This window comes from Lutra lutra, chromosome 14 (genome assembly GCF_902655055.1).
Source record: "Lutra lutra chromosome 14, mLutLut1.2, whole genome shotgun sequence".
Lineage (NCBI taxonomy): Eukaryota > Metazoa > Chordata > Mammalia > Carnivora > Mustelidae > Lutra > Lutra lutra.
This window is the reverse complement of record NC_062291.1, coordinates 56,316,612-56,330,753: the sequence shown is the minus strand read 5'-3', so window position 1 is coordinate 56,330,753 and position 14,142 is coordinate 56,316,612. Positions and strand designations below refer to the sequence as shown.

Below are 14,142 nucleotides of genomic sequence, written 5' to 3'. Positions count from 1 at the left end.
GACACAGCCCTCTGTCAAGGCTCAGCTTCGCCACTTACCATCTTTGTGATGTGGGCGACTCGTTCAACCTCCGCGAGCGTCAGTTTCCTCATCTGTGACATGGAAGGACCTCAGTAGAGGTGCTGGAGTCCAGTGAGCTCCTTCGCGCCAAGATTCAGCACCCAGCCGGGCACTCTGCAGGTTTTCTTTGATGGCAGCTCCGATGGCAGTTGTGCACGTCCGGAGGCCTGGGAAAGCCTTCCCATAATTTTAGCTAGAGGCCGTGAGCGCAGTGGGAATGAGGAATGGGGGCCAGGGTGGATGTGCGTTTCGAAGAGCGAAGTGGCCGACCCCGTGTGGTGTGTGTGAGGAGCACGGAGAGGTGGGACTCCCTGCTGCCTCCCCTGTGTGACCAGGAGAGTGGCTGTGGTGTTCATGGAGACAGTGGCTTATGAAGGGAGAGAAAGGGATGTTGAATTCCATTGTTTGCCACACTGAGTTTCGAGGCAAGGGCAGGACTTCTAGGAGGAAGTTTTTAACAGACATTTGGAAATTCGGAGTTCGGGGTGTGGATTTGGGAACCACGTGCATCCAGATGAACACTGGGAGGATGGAGGTCCTTTCTGAGGTGGAGTGAGATCGAGCCTGTGGACGAGCCCTTGGACTTGCCCAGTTCAAACCCACCCTCCAGACTCCGGCCCTCAAGTGGTAGCTACGCTGGATCACCAGCCACAGCTTCCTGACCAACCTCCTAAACTCTGAATGTGGACCTTTGTTTTGGGATCAGAAGCATCTGGAAAGAACTGCAGTAATCTTAGTGCTGACTCCCGTTACCTTATCCCTGCTTCTTGATATCATTTGCCTGGCCAGGTGTGGGTATGGGCTCTTTTGGCTCAGGGTGACATGTCCCCAGGTCAGGTGTTAGTTACTCTAGAAGAGACAGGGAGCCCAGTGCATTGCTGGGTGTGACGTGGAGCTTCCTGTCTAGTATAGCCCAAAGACCATCAACCCCTGTGTTCTGACCCACAAGCCAAAATCCAGTTCACCCCTTCCATTTGTGTTAATTCTGTGCAGGTTGCTTCAGTCCTTCCTGCCTGGTCCTTGACCACATTGTTAGCTTTGGAACTGTACCAGCACATTTTCTCTGGTTTGACTCTCAGGTTTGCACTCTAGAAATGGCAGTAGCAAAAAGTTATCATGCGAAAATTGACATGGGACCAGTTAAAGACTCTCTTTACCCCCAATAACTCAGAATCCTCCTTACGAATGCCTGTGCAAGAATGACTCCCAAAGTAAGAAGTTGGAAGGAAAAGTTTCCATAAGAGAACACCCTCACTTTTTTTTTTAAAGATTTTTTTTTTTTAATTTATGAGGGAAGGAAGGGCAGAGGGAGAGGATGAGAGGGAATCCCAAGCAGACTCCTTGCTGAACGTGGAGCCCAACATGGGGCCAGTCTCACCGCCCTGAGATCATGACCTGAGCTGAAATCAAGAGTCACATGCTTAACCAACTGAGCCACCCAGGAGCCCTGAGGATACCCTCATTTCCCTTTTTTTGTTTCTTATTTCATATTTTATTGGACTGATGTACAGTTCACCATTTCTGAGACATAAAGCTAACATAGGACTAAGAATGTAGATGGGAAAGGGTGGGAAGCCATCCACAAATTTGGCCAAACTAGAAACGTACATAATCTTTTGGGTTGGAATCAAGGGAAGAACCCTGCTTGGAGCTGAAGGAAGGTCTTTGGTTTCTATCAAGAGTCTCTTAAGAGCTCTGTTAGTAAAAGGGTCAGCTTATGGAAAACTCCCAAATTCCCCAAAACCCCATTAGGCAGGAGAAATGGGCAGGACAGAAGGACTTGGGTTGTGGTCTGTGGGAGGGACGGCTGGGCTGGCAGCCACAGCTTGGGCCCAGGACTTGGAGGTAGGAGGCTGGAAGTCTAGAGGCAGAGGCAGAGGTTAGTGCCTTCACCTGAAGCCCGGGCTTCCCAATCGATCTCTAGGATGCAGATGCTCCCCTCAGACAAGGAACACCCTTACTTCTGACACCAAATACTAGGTGAAGGGATTCTCAAAACTACCCTTAGGTTTCATGATTTGCTAGGACTCCAAGAACTCACTGAAAGCTATTATACTCATGGTTGTACCCATGGTTGTGGTTTATTACAGGGAGAGGATACAGATTAGTATCAGCCAAGAGAAGAAGCCCAACATGGGCTCTAAGGAAGAACCAAGCATGGGGCCTTTTATTGACCTCTCTAGGGAGTCAGGATGCATTAGTTCCCAGCACTGAGGTATGACAGTATGTTCCAAGTATTGCCAACCAGGAAGTTCTCCTGAGCTGTTGTGTCCAGAATTTTTATCCATTGCTCCCATAGCTGATCCTCACTCTCCGGTCCATTAGGAGGCTGAGGTTTTGATGGCTCAGAGCGCCCCCCCAAAGTCACGTTATTGATCTGGCACAAAGACCGCATTGGGATGACATTCCAACGGTTTAGAGATTAACTACCAGAAGTCAGAAAGCAAAGTCAGACCTCTTTTGGGGTAAGGTTGTTCTTTATCGCACAACTAGAATAAAAGAAATAAACACGAATGAGATTTGGAACACTATTAGGCCCACTTTGAACACATCCTCTAATTCTTGGATACTCTGCTGGACCATGTGGAATCTGACCCAGTTGTCCTGAGATCCCAAGAAGAACTGATCAGCAGCACAACCTTAAAGTTGACCAAAATGAAATTAGCACAGAATGAGATAAAAGAACATATCAGGAGGCTGTGGCCACAGGCCACAAAAGGTTATGTGTAAAGAAGAGATAGAGGAAAAGATAAGAGAAAAAGAAATTATACTTGTCCTGGAAAGACGGAGTCTCTTCAGGGCTGCAAAACCTATCTAGAATCCAACTTTCCTAGGCCTTCCTCCCCTTCCAGGAGCGGTGAGGTAACGCTTTGTGAAAGAAGCATTTTTGAAAGCCTCCTCAACCAAGAGTTAATAATTGATAATTAGGTACATCAGGCCTCACCTGCTGCACTCAGGTCCAAATGGCTGTGAGCCGCTGCCCACCTCGAAAGTTCAGAAGACGAGGTAACAGGATGATGATGTTGGGAATTCAGGCCTCCTTTGGTAAGGAAGAGAGGAATGCCCAGAGAGGTCCTGGGAACTGCCTTTTCTGGGGCAGGGAGAGGGGAACAGTTTTAATGACTTGGAATAAGACAAAAAAGAGGGTTGATCCCAAGGATATTATGTTCTCAAAGCTATTTATCGAATAGCCGCTGTCAACAGCTCTGACTTATTTCTCTGTGTGGGGAATCTTTTCTTCCTTATGCTTTGGAGTCCAGGTTGACTAAAGCACTTGCTTCACGCCACAGATTCCTATTTGGTCCTCATGACTCAAAAGAAGCAGACAAGCCCCCCTTTCCTAGGCAAAGCTGTCCTTCACTGCAGGATGTGCAGTTAGCAAGGACTTGGACTGGGCCGTCTGATGCCAGAATGGCAGTCCCTTCACGACCAGTGCTGTGGAGGGACAGACATCTGTTTCTCGGCGCCACCAGAATAGACGCAAACCAACCAAAAACAAAAGAGCACGCGAAACAATGTGCCACCACATCCATGTAGAACGCCCGCGTCCTTCACGGGGTAACCCCTCGTTCCGAACCATTGAGGTTCAGTGTGTGTGTCGATCTAACACATTGGATGGAATGACTTGACAGGGGTGGACAAGAGAGAACTTAGAAAGGAAGACAGAGCAAAAGTCAATGGATACGGGGGGTGGGGACCACGGTCACATTGTGTCACCTAGTGGTTGAGGGCCTGCCATGTGGAAGGCAATCCCTGGGCCAGGAACCTGGATGGATGCTATAACAGTGAGTGTTAAAAATGGTCATTTTTAGGATCCTCCACATGCCTGATCTCTGGATATTCAGCAAGCCTGTGAGGTGTCCATGGAGTAAAGATCTTACTTCATAGATGAGAAAAAGGAAATGCACAGTGGTTGGCAGCCTGCCTCCAGTAGCAGGAGCCAGTACATTGCAGTAATGTGCATGGAACTCAAGTCCTGTAGAGTCGCCAGCTGTGTGATCGGAAAGAGGAGACAACCTGTGGATTGTGCGGACGGGGGTGGCAGAAATGTGAGCAGCAAGCAGCCTGCTGAAGGGGAACACAACCGAAACGTGCTGTAAAAACTGTTTTAGAGGGGAAAGGAAGCAACAATGGATACTTGAGTAGTTAAAAGTTAACAGAAAACAGTTCTCTAGAAAAAAGATGGTGGTGTTTTTTTTTTTTTTTAAGATTTTATTTATTTATTTGACAGAGAGAGACAGCGAGAGGGAGAGCAGGAGAGGGAGAAGCAGGCTTCCCCCCAAGCAGGGAGCCGAATGCAGGGCTTGATCCCCGGTCCCTGGGATCATGATCTGAGCCAAAGGCAGACGCTTAATGACTGAGCCACCTAGGCACCCCAGATGTTCTTTGGGTATTCCTTTTATCATGGTTTTCAAAGTGTGGACTATGGACTGGCAGCCTTAGCATCACCGGGGAAACGTGTTAGAAATGTCAAGTCCCAGGCTTTACCTCCCATCTACGGAGTGGGGAACGCCGGCAGCGGCGGGACAATCCGTTCTAGTGGGCACTCCACTGATTCTGATGCAGCCAGACTGCTGTGCTGGGATACAGATCACCTGAAACCTTGACCTCTGCCCTTGCCTCCTGTTCCTCCACCTTTTGGCTCCCAGCACTTCCCTGGAATGTCGGTGGCTGATGGTGGGGTTGGTGGCTGACAGTGGTGGGCAGATGCCGCCCTGGATTCCGGAGACCCAGACTGATTACTTTGTGTTTCCTGGCTGTGTGATTTTGGGCAAGTCCCTTGTCCTCTGTTTCTTCATCCATGAGGTAGAAGGTCATCTCCCCCGCAGACCTGTTGGGTGACGAAATCAAATATGAAATAGGTACAAAAGTGACTAACAGCGTCTGGCACTTAGGTTGATGGTCCGTGACATTGATCGATCTCAGCTTGACACCTGGAAAGCCCACCTCTTGAGGGAGCCCCATGGAGATGGGGCTGGGGCTGTGAGAGCGGCTGTGTCCGTCTCTCTTGGAAGGGAAGAGTAGGTAGGGCACAAAGAAGGAAGTTAAGGGATGGGCTAGTTCAGGAGTTGGCAAACCGTCCTGTGGGCTAAACCCGGCCCATGCCTATCTTTGTACAGCCTATGAACTAAGAATGGTTCTTGGGAAAAAATGGATAAAAGGAAAATCACAAGAGGAGGAATGGTATTAGATGCCTATGTTAATTATATGAAATTCAGAATTCAGGGCCCATAAATAAAAATTCTTTGGAACACGGCCACACTCATTCATGTACCTATGATCTGTGGCTGCTTTTGTGCTAGGACAGCAGGGTTGAATAGTTGCGACGGAGACCACATAGCCCATGGTGCCGAAAATACTCCCTGTCTGGCCTTTTGCGGAAAGAGTGTGCTGACCTCTGGGCTAGGTGGAGGAGAGAGCATAGACATGAGATGATGCAGAATATGATAGCAAACACTGAGCTCTGGCAGGCCCCATGCTAAGCATTTCTCATGCATTCTGTCATTAATCCTTAGAGCAACACTCAGGAAGCCGGGGTAACATTAGCCCCACTTTTCAGATGGGAAAATAAGCTTGGAATTTGCTCAGGGTCACAGAGCCCATCGGCAGTGCATCCAGAATTTGAGCTGAGGTCCAGCTGCTTTCCCGGCCAAGCTGGTAACCCCTGCTTTGCTGCCTCTTGGTATGAGGGGGCTCTCAGATGTGCCTGGCTTGGCTGGGAGGGCGGGGTGATAGCTGGCTACAGGGAGACAAGGGTGCCTTGTAGCATGACGAAAACTCAGGGTGATTCGATTTTAAATTGTTTATGTGGCTCATTTAAGTGGAAAGAAGAAAAGCAGACAGGGAGGGAAAAAAAAAAGTCCTTATCACAGCGAATACCTCTGGGCTTAAATCATGCTGTCCCCCCCTAGCCCAGCGCCAGTCGCCACCGAAAAACTGCTTATCTTCCTCGCCCATGTCCAGGAGCGCGGCCTGCTAACGAGGAGAGGTCATTCCGAGCCCACAGCAGGACTGGAGAAGGGGAATGGGAGTTACTAGCGACCGGGCAGGAGAGAGTTCTGTTGCCTTTTTGTCCGTAAAATAAGAATGTCAAGGAACAATTGTTTCTTCATTACTGTGAATGTGAGCCTTGTGTTCTCAAAGGTCAGCGCCTGTGAGCACATCATGGGTTAGAGTGGGTTCCTATGGTAATTAGGTCGTCGTGACTGAGGGCATTTTGTGTCTGGCAACGGGGTGCTGGAGTTTCCTCTCTCTCTGCGGTACATGCTTGTTTCCTGCAAGTGTAACCATTTCTGTTTGCCCCCTTTTCTCTTTGTTTTCCTCCTTTCTGCACCACACGTAGTTCTGGACTCAGAGACTCCCTCAGCAGGTAGGACTTCTCTCACATTCTTTCTGCTCCACCTTCGGCCCGGGACTTTGGTTAGAGGGGAGCAGGGAGTGTTCCTCTGAGTGAGGGGTTTCTTTCTTTCCCCCCCCATCTCTCAGATGAGTGGAGGCTTTCTTCCAATGCGGATGCCAATGGAAACGCCCAGCCCTCCTCACTTGCCGCCAAGGGCTACAGAAGTGTGCATCCCAACCTTCCTTCCGACAAGCCCCAGGTAGGCATATGCCCAAGGGGGGGGGTTGGGACGGGTGAGTGGCACCTGTTCTTGAGTCTACACTTGGGACTCCCGGTTTGCCCGGCTAAGGGATGGGCTGGGTTCTGAGTCGCACTTTTGGCCAGCTCTGGAAAAGCTCTGTGAGGACCAGAGTGAGTGAAAAGTGGAGGGTCAAGGGTCGCAGACGCATAGGATGAAGATGGTCTCTCTATACCAGGGTACAGGGGATGTAAGCCCAGTGTTTTCTAGGTCTGAAAGGCACATGGAGATGTTCTGAAAGAGGGACTCTGTTCAGCCCTGAGTAAGGGAGAGAAGGTCTGAGCCTGTGTGTTAAAAACTCTGGAATAGTCAAGAGAAGAGTGCGCTCTTGGGTTTATTCCATTAATTTCCTGTAAGAGTTCCAGCAACTCGAGCCTTTCGGATGATGGTCAGGTAGTTGCGGCCAGCCCCACCAGCAGCCCCAAGCAGGCAGACAGAAGCCCCAGCCTCCTCCACCTCATGCGAGCCTGCAGAGGAAAACCCCCTGAGGTTGGACAGCTTGGAGGAGGGATAATTTTGCTCAAGTCTTTCCCTAAGCTGTTTCCCTGGTCTTTCTTCCTTCCTCTCCCTGTGGCTACTCTGCCATTTCGATGATAGAATAGACCCTGTTTTAATTCAGGCGATAGGTGAAGAGTGTTTTGGGTTTGTTTGGTTTTTTTTTTTTTTTTTTTTTTTTTTTTTACATAGGATTGTTACACAATCTTTCCGAATTCAGAAAGATTTGTAGTTTGTTTATGGTCTCATATCAACATGCTCCATGGAACGGAGCAGTACTTTCTTTTAAAGCAAGCTGTGCTGCTCAAACAAATGCGGCAGGACCACGTTCCTTGTGGGGTCCACTCTCCCCTGGGCCTGTCTCCTGCGAAGGTGCTCCCAGGCCTTACAAGGAGCCTGGGGATTCCAAATGCCAGCCTGGTTGCCACCCCGCTTCTCAGTGATCCTCTGGCCCCTGTTCCTGAGGGCTTAGAATTGCACCCACTCCTGAAATGTTAACCGAGTCAGAGGTGATGTCTTCCTTCCTCTCTGCAGACCCTGTCTTTCTAGGCCTTGAGGTGTCTCTGAGCAGCCCCACTAAGCCTTCCACCCCTGCCATGCTTGTCTCCCCTTGGCATAGCCCTGTGCGTGCCAGGCCAGAGCTGCCAGCATGCCTGGCCTCCTGAGGCCCTCATGGGACACAGCTATCCAGTAAATGACTTGTCATAGTTGTTCCATTTCCGAGACCTGCTATGGTGTATAAGTGTGCTGTCCGTGGCAGACGGGCTCCTGTCTCTGCAGCCTCAGGAATGGATACAGTTGGCTCCTACCCGGGTTAGGAAATGGTGCTAATTAATTCAAGGCAGATTTGGAAGCACGTCCTCCTTCTCAATCAGTGACTTAGCCCAAAGCCTTGTTCGCTGGTTCCTTTTAGCTTCTTAGACAGCTCTTCTAAAGAGATAATTTTAAAAGCATATGAAGTAAATAAAAATTCCTCTTAAATACATTTATTTACTGTAGCTTTATTGAGCATTCATTGTGTTCAGATCAGAATGTTAACCATTGCCCTTAAGGAGTTGGTAAGGGTGAGCCTTATCATAAGGGCAAACCTCCTGTAGTATCACCTATAGATAGTGTATTTTCTTTTTCTTTTTTTTTTTAAATTTATTTGAGAGAGAGAGTGGGGGGAGGGGCAGAGGGAGAATGAGAGAATCCCAAGCAGACTCCCCACTGAGCGTAGATCCCCGTGCGGGGCTCGATCTCACGACCCTGAGATCACAACCTGAGCTGAAATCAAGAGTTGGATACGCAATGGCACCCCTACAGATAGTGTATTTTTTTGTCTGTCACTATCCAAAAAAAATTTTTTTTACTGTTTTTTTGTTTTTGTTTTTGTTTTTGTTTTAAATTTGAGAGAGAGATTGAGAGAGAGTATGAGAGGGGAGAAGGTCAGAGGGAGAAGTAGATTCCCCACGGAGCTGGGAGCCCGATGCAGGACTCAATCCCGGGACTCTAGGATCATGACCCAAGCAGAAGCAGTCGCTTAACCAACTGAGCCACCCAGGCGAATACTGGGGTGTTTTAAAGGGAGCCTGGCAAATTGCCGATGCAGAGGTTTTTATTCTGTATATTCAGTGTAAAATTGGCTCCCCAACTTTCAAGAATTTTAGGTAATACATTATTTCTTGGATTTCTTTTCTGAATATAAACATGGCTTCTTGTCCCAATAGCCATTGGCAGAGCTGTAAGTAGACACTGGTTTGGACGGGACCGGCTGAGCTGGGATGGTGACTGGCTTGGCTCAGCTTCAGATGAGGACAATTCTCAGAGCCCCATAGGCCTACTGTCTCCTTATAAGGAATGAGCTGGGGTCCAGGAGACCTGGGGGTCAGAGGGCAGTCCTGTCTCCCAGTGCTCCCATCTGCTCCCTTTCCCCCTACTAGCCTGGACCTGTTGCCCAGCTCTCCTCCCCTCCAGGAATGGGAAACCAGGGCTTCCTGCTCTCTGACGGTATCATCCTGGGGGTCTCCAGTGAAGGCAGAGTTTCTGGTACTTGGTAGTTTGGTAGTTTCTGGAACTATATCAACTAGGAACATACCTGATTCTTTTAGGAGCCCCATTTCTTCTCTGCCCCCACCTTCTACAAAGATAAATGGAATTGCATTAGGAACCAGTTAGGGAGGAGTGGAAACAGCCTATGTAGACCTACAATGTTTACAGTAGATCAGAAAGTAGTTCCTTATAAAATGATGGTGCCTGTCCCCCTTTGGGACATACTTTGGGACAGGATGGCCTTTGGCTCTGAGTGCCTTGTCAACACTCTAGGGAGGCATCCTGTCTTCGGGGTCAAAGCCCTGGGAAGACTTATGCCTGACGTGATGCAACCCCAGGCCCTTATAGGGCCATAACCAAATTAAGTTACAAACTCCCTGAAACTGATTTCTATCTTTGGACAAGAAGGAATCACATGTGGGACACTTGAGCTCAAAGTAAAAGTAAATCTGAGCCAAAGTCAGAATTGTCTTTTGCTTACCTCCCTGACAACCCTCAGCAGCTCAGCCCAGAAGTCCCTTTGCTGCATGCTGCTGGTTTAAGTGTTTTGTTTCTGGAGATCATCCTTCAGTCTGAAACATGCCCCGGCCTCCAGTGTTAAGTTCCTGGAAACCGCAAAAGTCCCAGCTGGAAGGTTCTACCCCTGCAACCTACTAGAGAGGGGCCGTTCATTTTGTCTTTGGCAAATGCATGTAGCCTTGTTCTGCTGGCACTGACATGGGTCCCCTGTGGAAAGGGTAGGCGTTGAATTAACCTGGGTCATCCAGATCACTTCTTCTAGACCTGGGTTATTGTAGCTTGAAAACTGAGTTTGTTACGGGACAGGTTGCTTACTGTTTCTAGGGCTGATAATCTAATCCACACTCAAAAACCTTGATTTCTCACATATTTACCCTTGCCCCTTTCTACCTGCGCTCCACAAAAAAATAGAATAAAGTAAACAACCCCCAAACAGACCCATACCCTTGCACTCTCTCAGTTTTTGGTTATAATCCATTCACCAGGTAGTGGCCAAACTCATAATACACCTCACCCGTGCCGTTGAGAGGACATTCTGGTTTACCTCTAGCACTGGGCTATCTTTAAAGACAGGAACCAGTGAGGAACATCTAGGTGCCTTAGCTTAGGCTGCTCTAAGCAAATACCATGAACAGATGTCTTAAACAACAGATATTTATTTCTCAGAGTTCTGGAGGCTAGGAAGTCCAAAATCAAGGTTCCTAGTAGGGTACTCTTCCAGGCATGTGGACAGCCACCTTCTCACTGTGTCCTCACCTGGTGGAAAGAGGGAGCCCTGGTCTCTCTTTTTATAAGGGCACTAATCACATCGTTGGGCCCCACCTTTATAACCCCATCGCACCTTAATTATCTCCTACAGGCTCCACCTCCAGACACCATCTTGGGGCCAGGGGTTCAATATATGAACTTTGGGGGACATGCACATTTAATCTGTAGCACTAGGAAAAGGAACTTCTCATTTTATGGTCTCATTTCCAATCGAGCCACTGGCTGACAGATGGTTCTCATTGAAATAAGGATCGTTCTGGAGATTTACCCCATTTCTTCTGCCCCACTGGGACCCAAGGAGGAGCTGGGAGCTGTGAGGTGGGAGAGGGAATGAGATGTGGCCTACAGCCTCTTAGCTCTCAGCCTGGAACCAGAGCTTTGGGCTTGAGCCAGGAGTGTGAGGCTGGTCACCCCACTGTGTGATTGTCTGTGCCTGGCGGTGGTCTGGATGGCAATGGGGAAGGGGCTGGGATTGGATGAACCAGGCACAGTCCAATTTGGTAGGTAAATCAATCGCTTCGTGGCCTGGTCCCTTTGTTCTTTATGCATCAGAATAGGAGACTACGTGCTTTTAATCTCATGCCTGTCTTCCTCCTAATAATTAGTTCCATCAAGTTGTTTCCTCTGAGAGAAGAGCACATGTGGATTCTAAGTCCTTAGCATTCTTTTCTTGGTGAGCTTCAATTTGTTATGCTTATGGAATTGAGTGCTAAATCTCAGTGATTCAATTAAGACATCTGTCTCCTGCAAACACAAATAAGGACGATTCTTCCAGTTCTCTATTTCCCAAAGGAAGAGAATGAAAGACATTCAAGCATTTCAGTAAACTTAAACTTTGAGCACAAAGGGCATGGAGAGAGAAATATTTGAGGAAAAGAGTGTGAGAAAACTGGGGGGCTCTGGGTCCCCTTGCCCCAGCGTTGAGTCCTTGGGCACCCATCAGTCAGGAGGGCTAACAAAGGGTGCAGGTCACCAAGGATCGCTGTCAGACTGCGTGGTGTTAGCACGTGGCCTCTCCGGGGCTGAGACGTGAGCGGGTCAGGCTGGCCTCTCCAGGTGAGTGTGATTCAGCCCTTGGCTTCACCCAGAGGAGAAGTGTCGGGACCTCAAGGAGTCTAGGATCAGCTTCAAAACATGTCAAGACTTGTTTTTCTTCAGATCATGTTATGCTGTTGTTTCTAATGGTCGTCCTTCTTTCCATTTCCCTCCTCTTTGTTTTTTTCTCCCATTTTGATACTATCTCTTGAAAATAACACTGAAGGTTCTCTCTCCCCCTTGGCCTCCTCTCCCTAAAGAAGACCGCTTTGCATGGCAGCGTCCCACCAGCCACAGTACCCCCAAGGACTCCCTCTACCTGAGCTCACCAAAGCCTTATGTGCCCCCCAGCATCCGCAGCCAGCAGAGGCCCTCACGACCCCAGGCCGGCCCTGAAGGTGTGCGGCGTTCCGGGCCCTCGCTTCCAGGTCCCACGGTCCCCGGTGCTTCCTCCCAACCCCGGCACCGCCGTGTGGCCACGAGAACAGTTTATAGGGAGAATGTGAGCTCTAACCCACGTCACGAGGCAGATGGGAATAAAAAGGTCAGCAGCTTATATGTCCCGTGTTTATCCAAGAACATCTGCAGGGTGGCCGCGGAAAGCGCCTCTCACGTTGCACGTGACCCAGCCACGGGCACGCCCTTGGAAGCTGCAGGCGCTCGCGCACCGGCTCCCAGCATTGTCCCCCGCACAGCCAGCACGGGAAGGCCACCCTCTGCTCCTCCTGACCCTCCCCAGCCATTCTTTGACATCCGTAAAGATGCCGCTAACGGTGCTGGGCCTCCGTTCCCGGACGCGGCGAGACCACCTGTGCTAGGCCCCCAGCTTTCCTCTGCTCCCGAACACCGGAAGAGAAAAGAACCTTCCCTTTCGCAGCCGTGTTATCCAGCCAAGGCAAGGAACTAGGAATGTTTGTGTGTCTTCTACACTGTCTCTCTCGAAGCTCATGCGGGCAGCTCAGTGGTTCTCTGGGCTGCCTCCCCTCCTTCTCCTTGTCAACCTTGCCACAGCTTGAGTCCCAGATTCTGCTCTCTAAACACCTTGGCACAGCCCTGTCTCCCGCCCTTTCCTGGTAGTATGTAAGTATGCCGGAGTGTGGGATCCGTAGACTAATAATAGGGTGAGTTATGGGGTGTCGATGTTTGATCGCAAGGGGCCAGAGAAATTCTATTTGCTCCCAAGCTTTCGGGCTCTGCAAGCAGTTCGGGGGCTAAACGCAGCCTGCCTGCCTGTTCTGTTGTTCTCTCTCTGTCCTCTCTCAAGTGTTAAAAGGACTCAAAAATAGATGGATGGCAAGTCGACTTGGATGGGGTTCCCTGTGTGTCATGGAGCATCAGGAGGCCAGCTGGCCAGCACCGACTGTCTCATGTACTCTGAGGAATGGGCACCGATTAAATAGCTCTCAGAGTACATCACTGCATGTCCAGTCTCAACCGTTTAAATAAGGAATTCCTTCTTCCCTGCCGTGCGCCTTTACGTAACAACCCCCTTATTTCCTACAGGGTGCCACTTCCTCCAGTTCAGCCCAGCCTGAGGTAATAGTTGTGCCTCTCTACCTGGTTAATACTGACAGAGGGCAAGAAGGTACAGCCAGACCTCCAGCATCTCTGGGGCCCTCTGGCCCCCCAGGCCCGGCGACCGCCCCTGCCGGCTCACCTCTGACCTTCCCGACTCTAGATGATTTCATTCCCCCTCGTCTGCAGAGGCGGCCCCGTCACAGCCAGCCAGCCGGCGCTGCTGACCCCCACCCCCCCGTTAGCCAGACACCACCATCCTTCTCACCACCTCCTCCGCTGCTCCCTCCGGCCCCGGAGGGCCTCCGCAGAGCCTCGGAGCCTGACCTCACGGGAGCCGTTTCAAGTACCGTAAGCTTGCTGGAATCCCCTCCTCACAGCTGTCCTGAATGTCTGCTCCTGGCGGTGAAAACCCCTCTCACTGAAGTACTAAGCTGCGAGGGACGTGTCCGCTGCCACTGTGCTCGTGTGGCGACCGGGCCCGTGTGTGCTTCCCCCAGAGTGCATGCCTCCCGCGCGCGCTCCTGCAGCCGCTCACGAGCCCCTCACGTCCCTCGTCCTGTCTGTCCTGTTCGGAATGCACACCTTCCTGAAAGTACTCCGTTTTTCCCTCCGAGAACCTCCGTGGCCTTGCCTTTGGCTCGTGATGCTCTCGAGAGGCCAAGCAGATGTGGTGGTGAGAGCCGAGGGAAGCCGAAGAGCCGTGAGGGGACGCCAGCGGCCGTCTCTCCGCCAGGGAGCAGTGAGGCGCCAGGGCAGGAAGAGATTGCCTCTTCTGTTGAGTTAGCAAGTAAACGCTGTTACGTACACAGGAGGCAGAGCGTAGGGTTTTTTTGTTTTGTTTTGTTTTTTTTTGAAAAAAAATGAGAGAGTTGAGTTTAATTGAGTAAATGGATCTAAAAGCCTTGGGCAAATGTTAGGGCTGTTTTCTCCAAAGGCAGAAAATTGCCGGGGCCCCTGACTAGTGGCTCCCGGGGCTCTTTGTGGCAAAATGTTGTATGAAGGTCGAGGGCCATGATACCTCAGGTCCCGTCCCATGACGGCCGAGTCCCCATGGTAGGTGGGAGGGTCCAAGTGCTTG

General features: G+C 50.2%; 1 protein-coding gene and 1 long non-coding RNA gene across 52 annotated transcripts in view; one reads left to right on the top strand and one right to left on the bottom strand.

The window, feature by feature from the left end:
* SORBS1 (sorbin and SH3 domain containing 1) overlaps nt 1-14,142 on the top strand; it is a 227,861-nt gene that overhangs the window by 123,057 nt on the left and 90,662 nt on the right. For 12 of the 50 annotated variants that reach the window (XM_047703102.1, XM_047703068.1, XM_047703104.1 and 9 more), the window contains 4 exons: nt 6,404-6,430; nt 6,547-6,659; nt 12,124-12,441; nt 13,050-13,412. In XM_047703102.1, coding sequence (XP_047559058.1) covers nt 6,404-6,430; nt 6,547-6,659; nt 12,124-12,441; nt 13,050-13,412 — 821 coding nt within the window. Of the gene's footprint in view, nt 1-6,403; nt 6,431-6,546; nt 6,660-11,772; nt 12,442-13,049; nt 13,413-14,142 lie in introns of all 50 variants that reach the window. The other 38 variants (XM_047703064.1, XM_047703093.1, XM_047703082.1 and 35 more) reach the window with 11 other exon arrangements.
* Nucleotides 7,008-13,747, bottom strand: LOC125085008 (uncharacterized). Of its 2 annotated transcripts, XR_007122763.1 has the most exons (4): nt 13,412-13,615; nt 9,706-9,950; nt 7,920-8,123; nt 7,008-7,165 (listed from the first exon to the last, which is right to left on the bottom strand). It is a non-coding gene; the product is annotated as an uncharacterized LOC125085008 (long non-coding RNA). The 2 variants fall into 2 exon arrangements; XR_007122764.1 differs by lacking the exon at nt 7,008-7,165 and having other exon boundaries at nt 7,564-8,123; nt 13,600-13,747.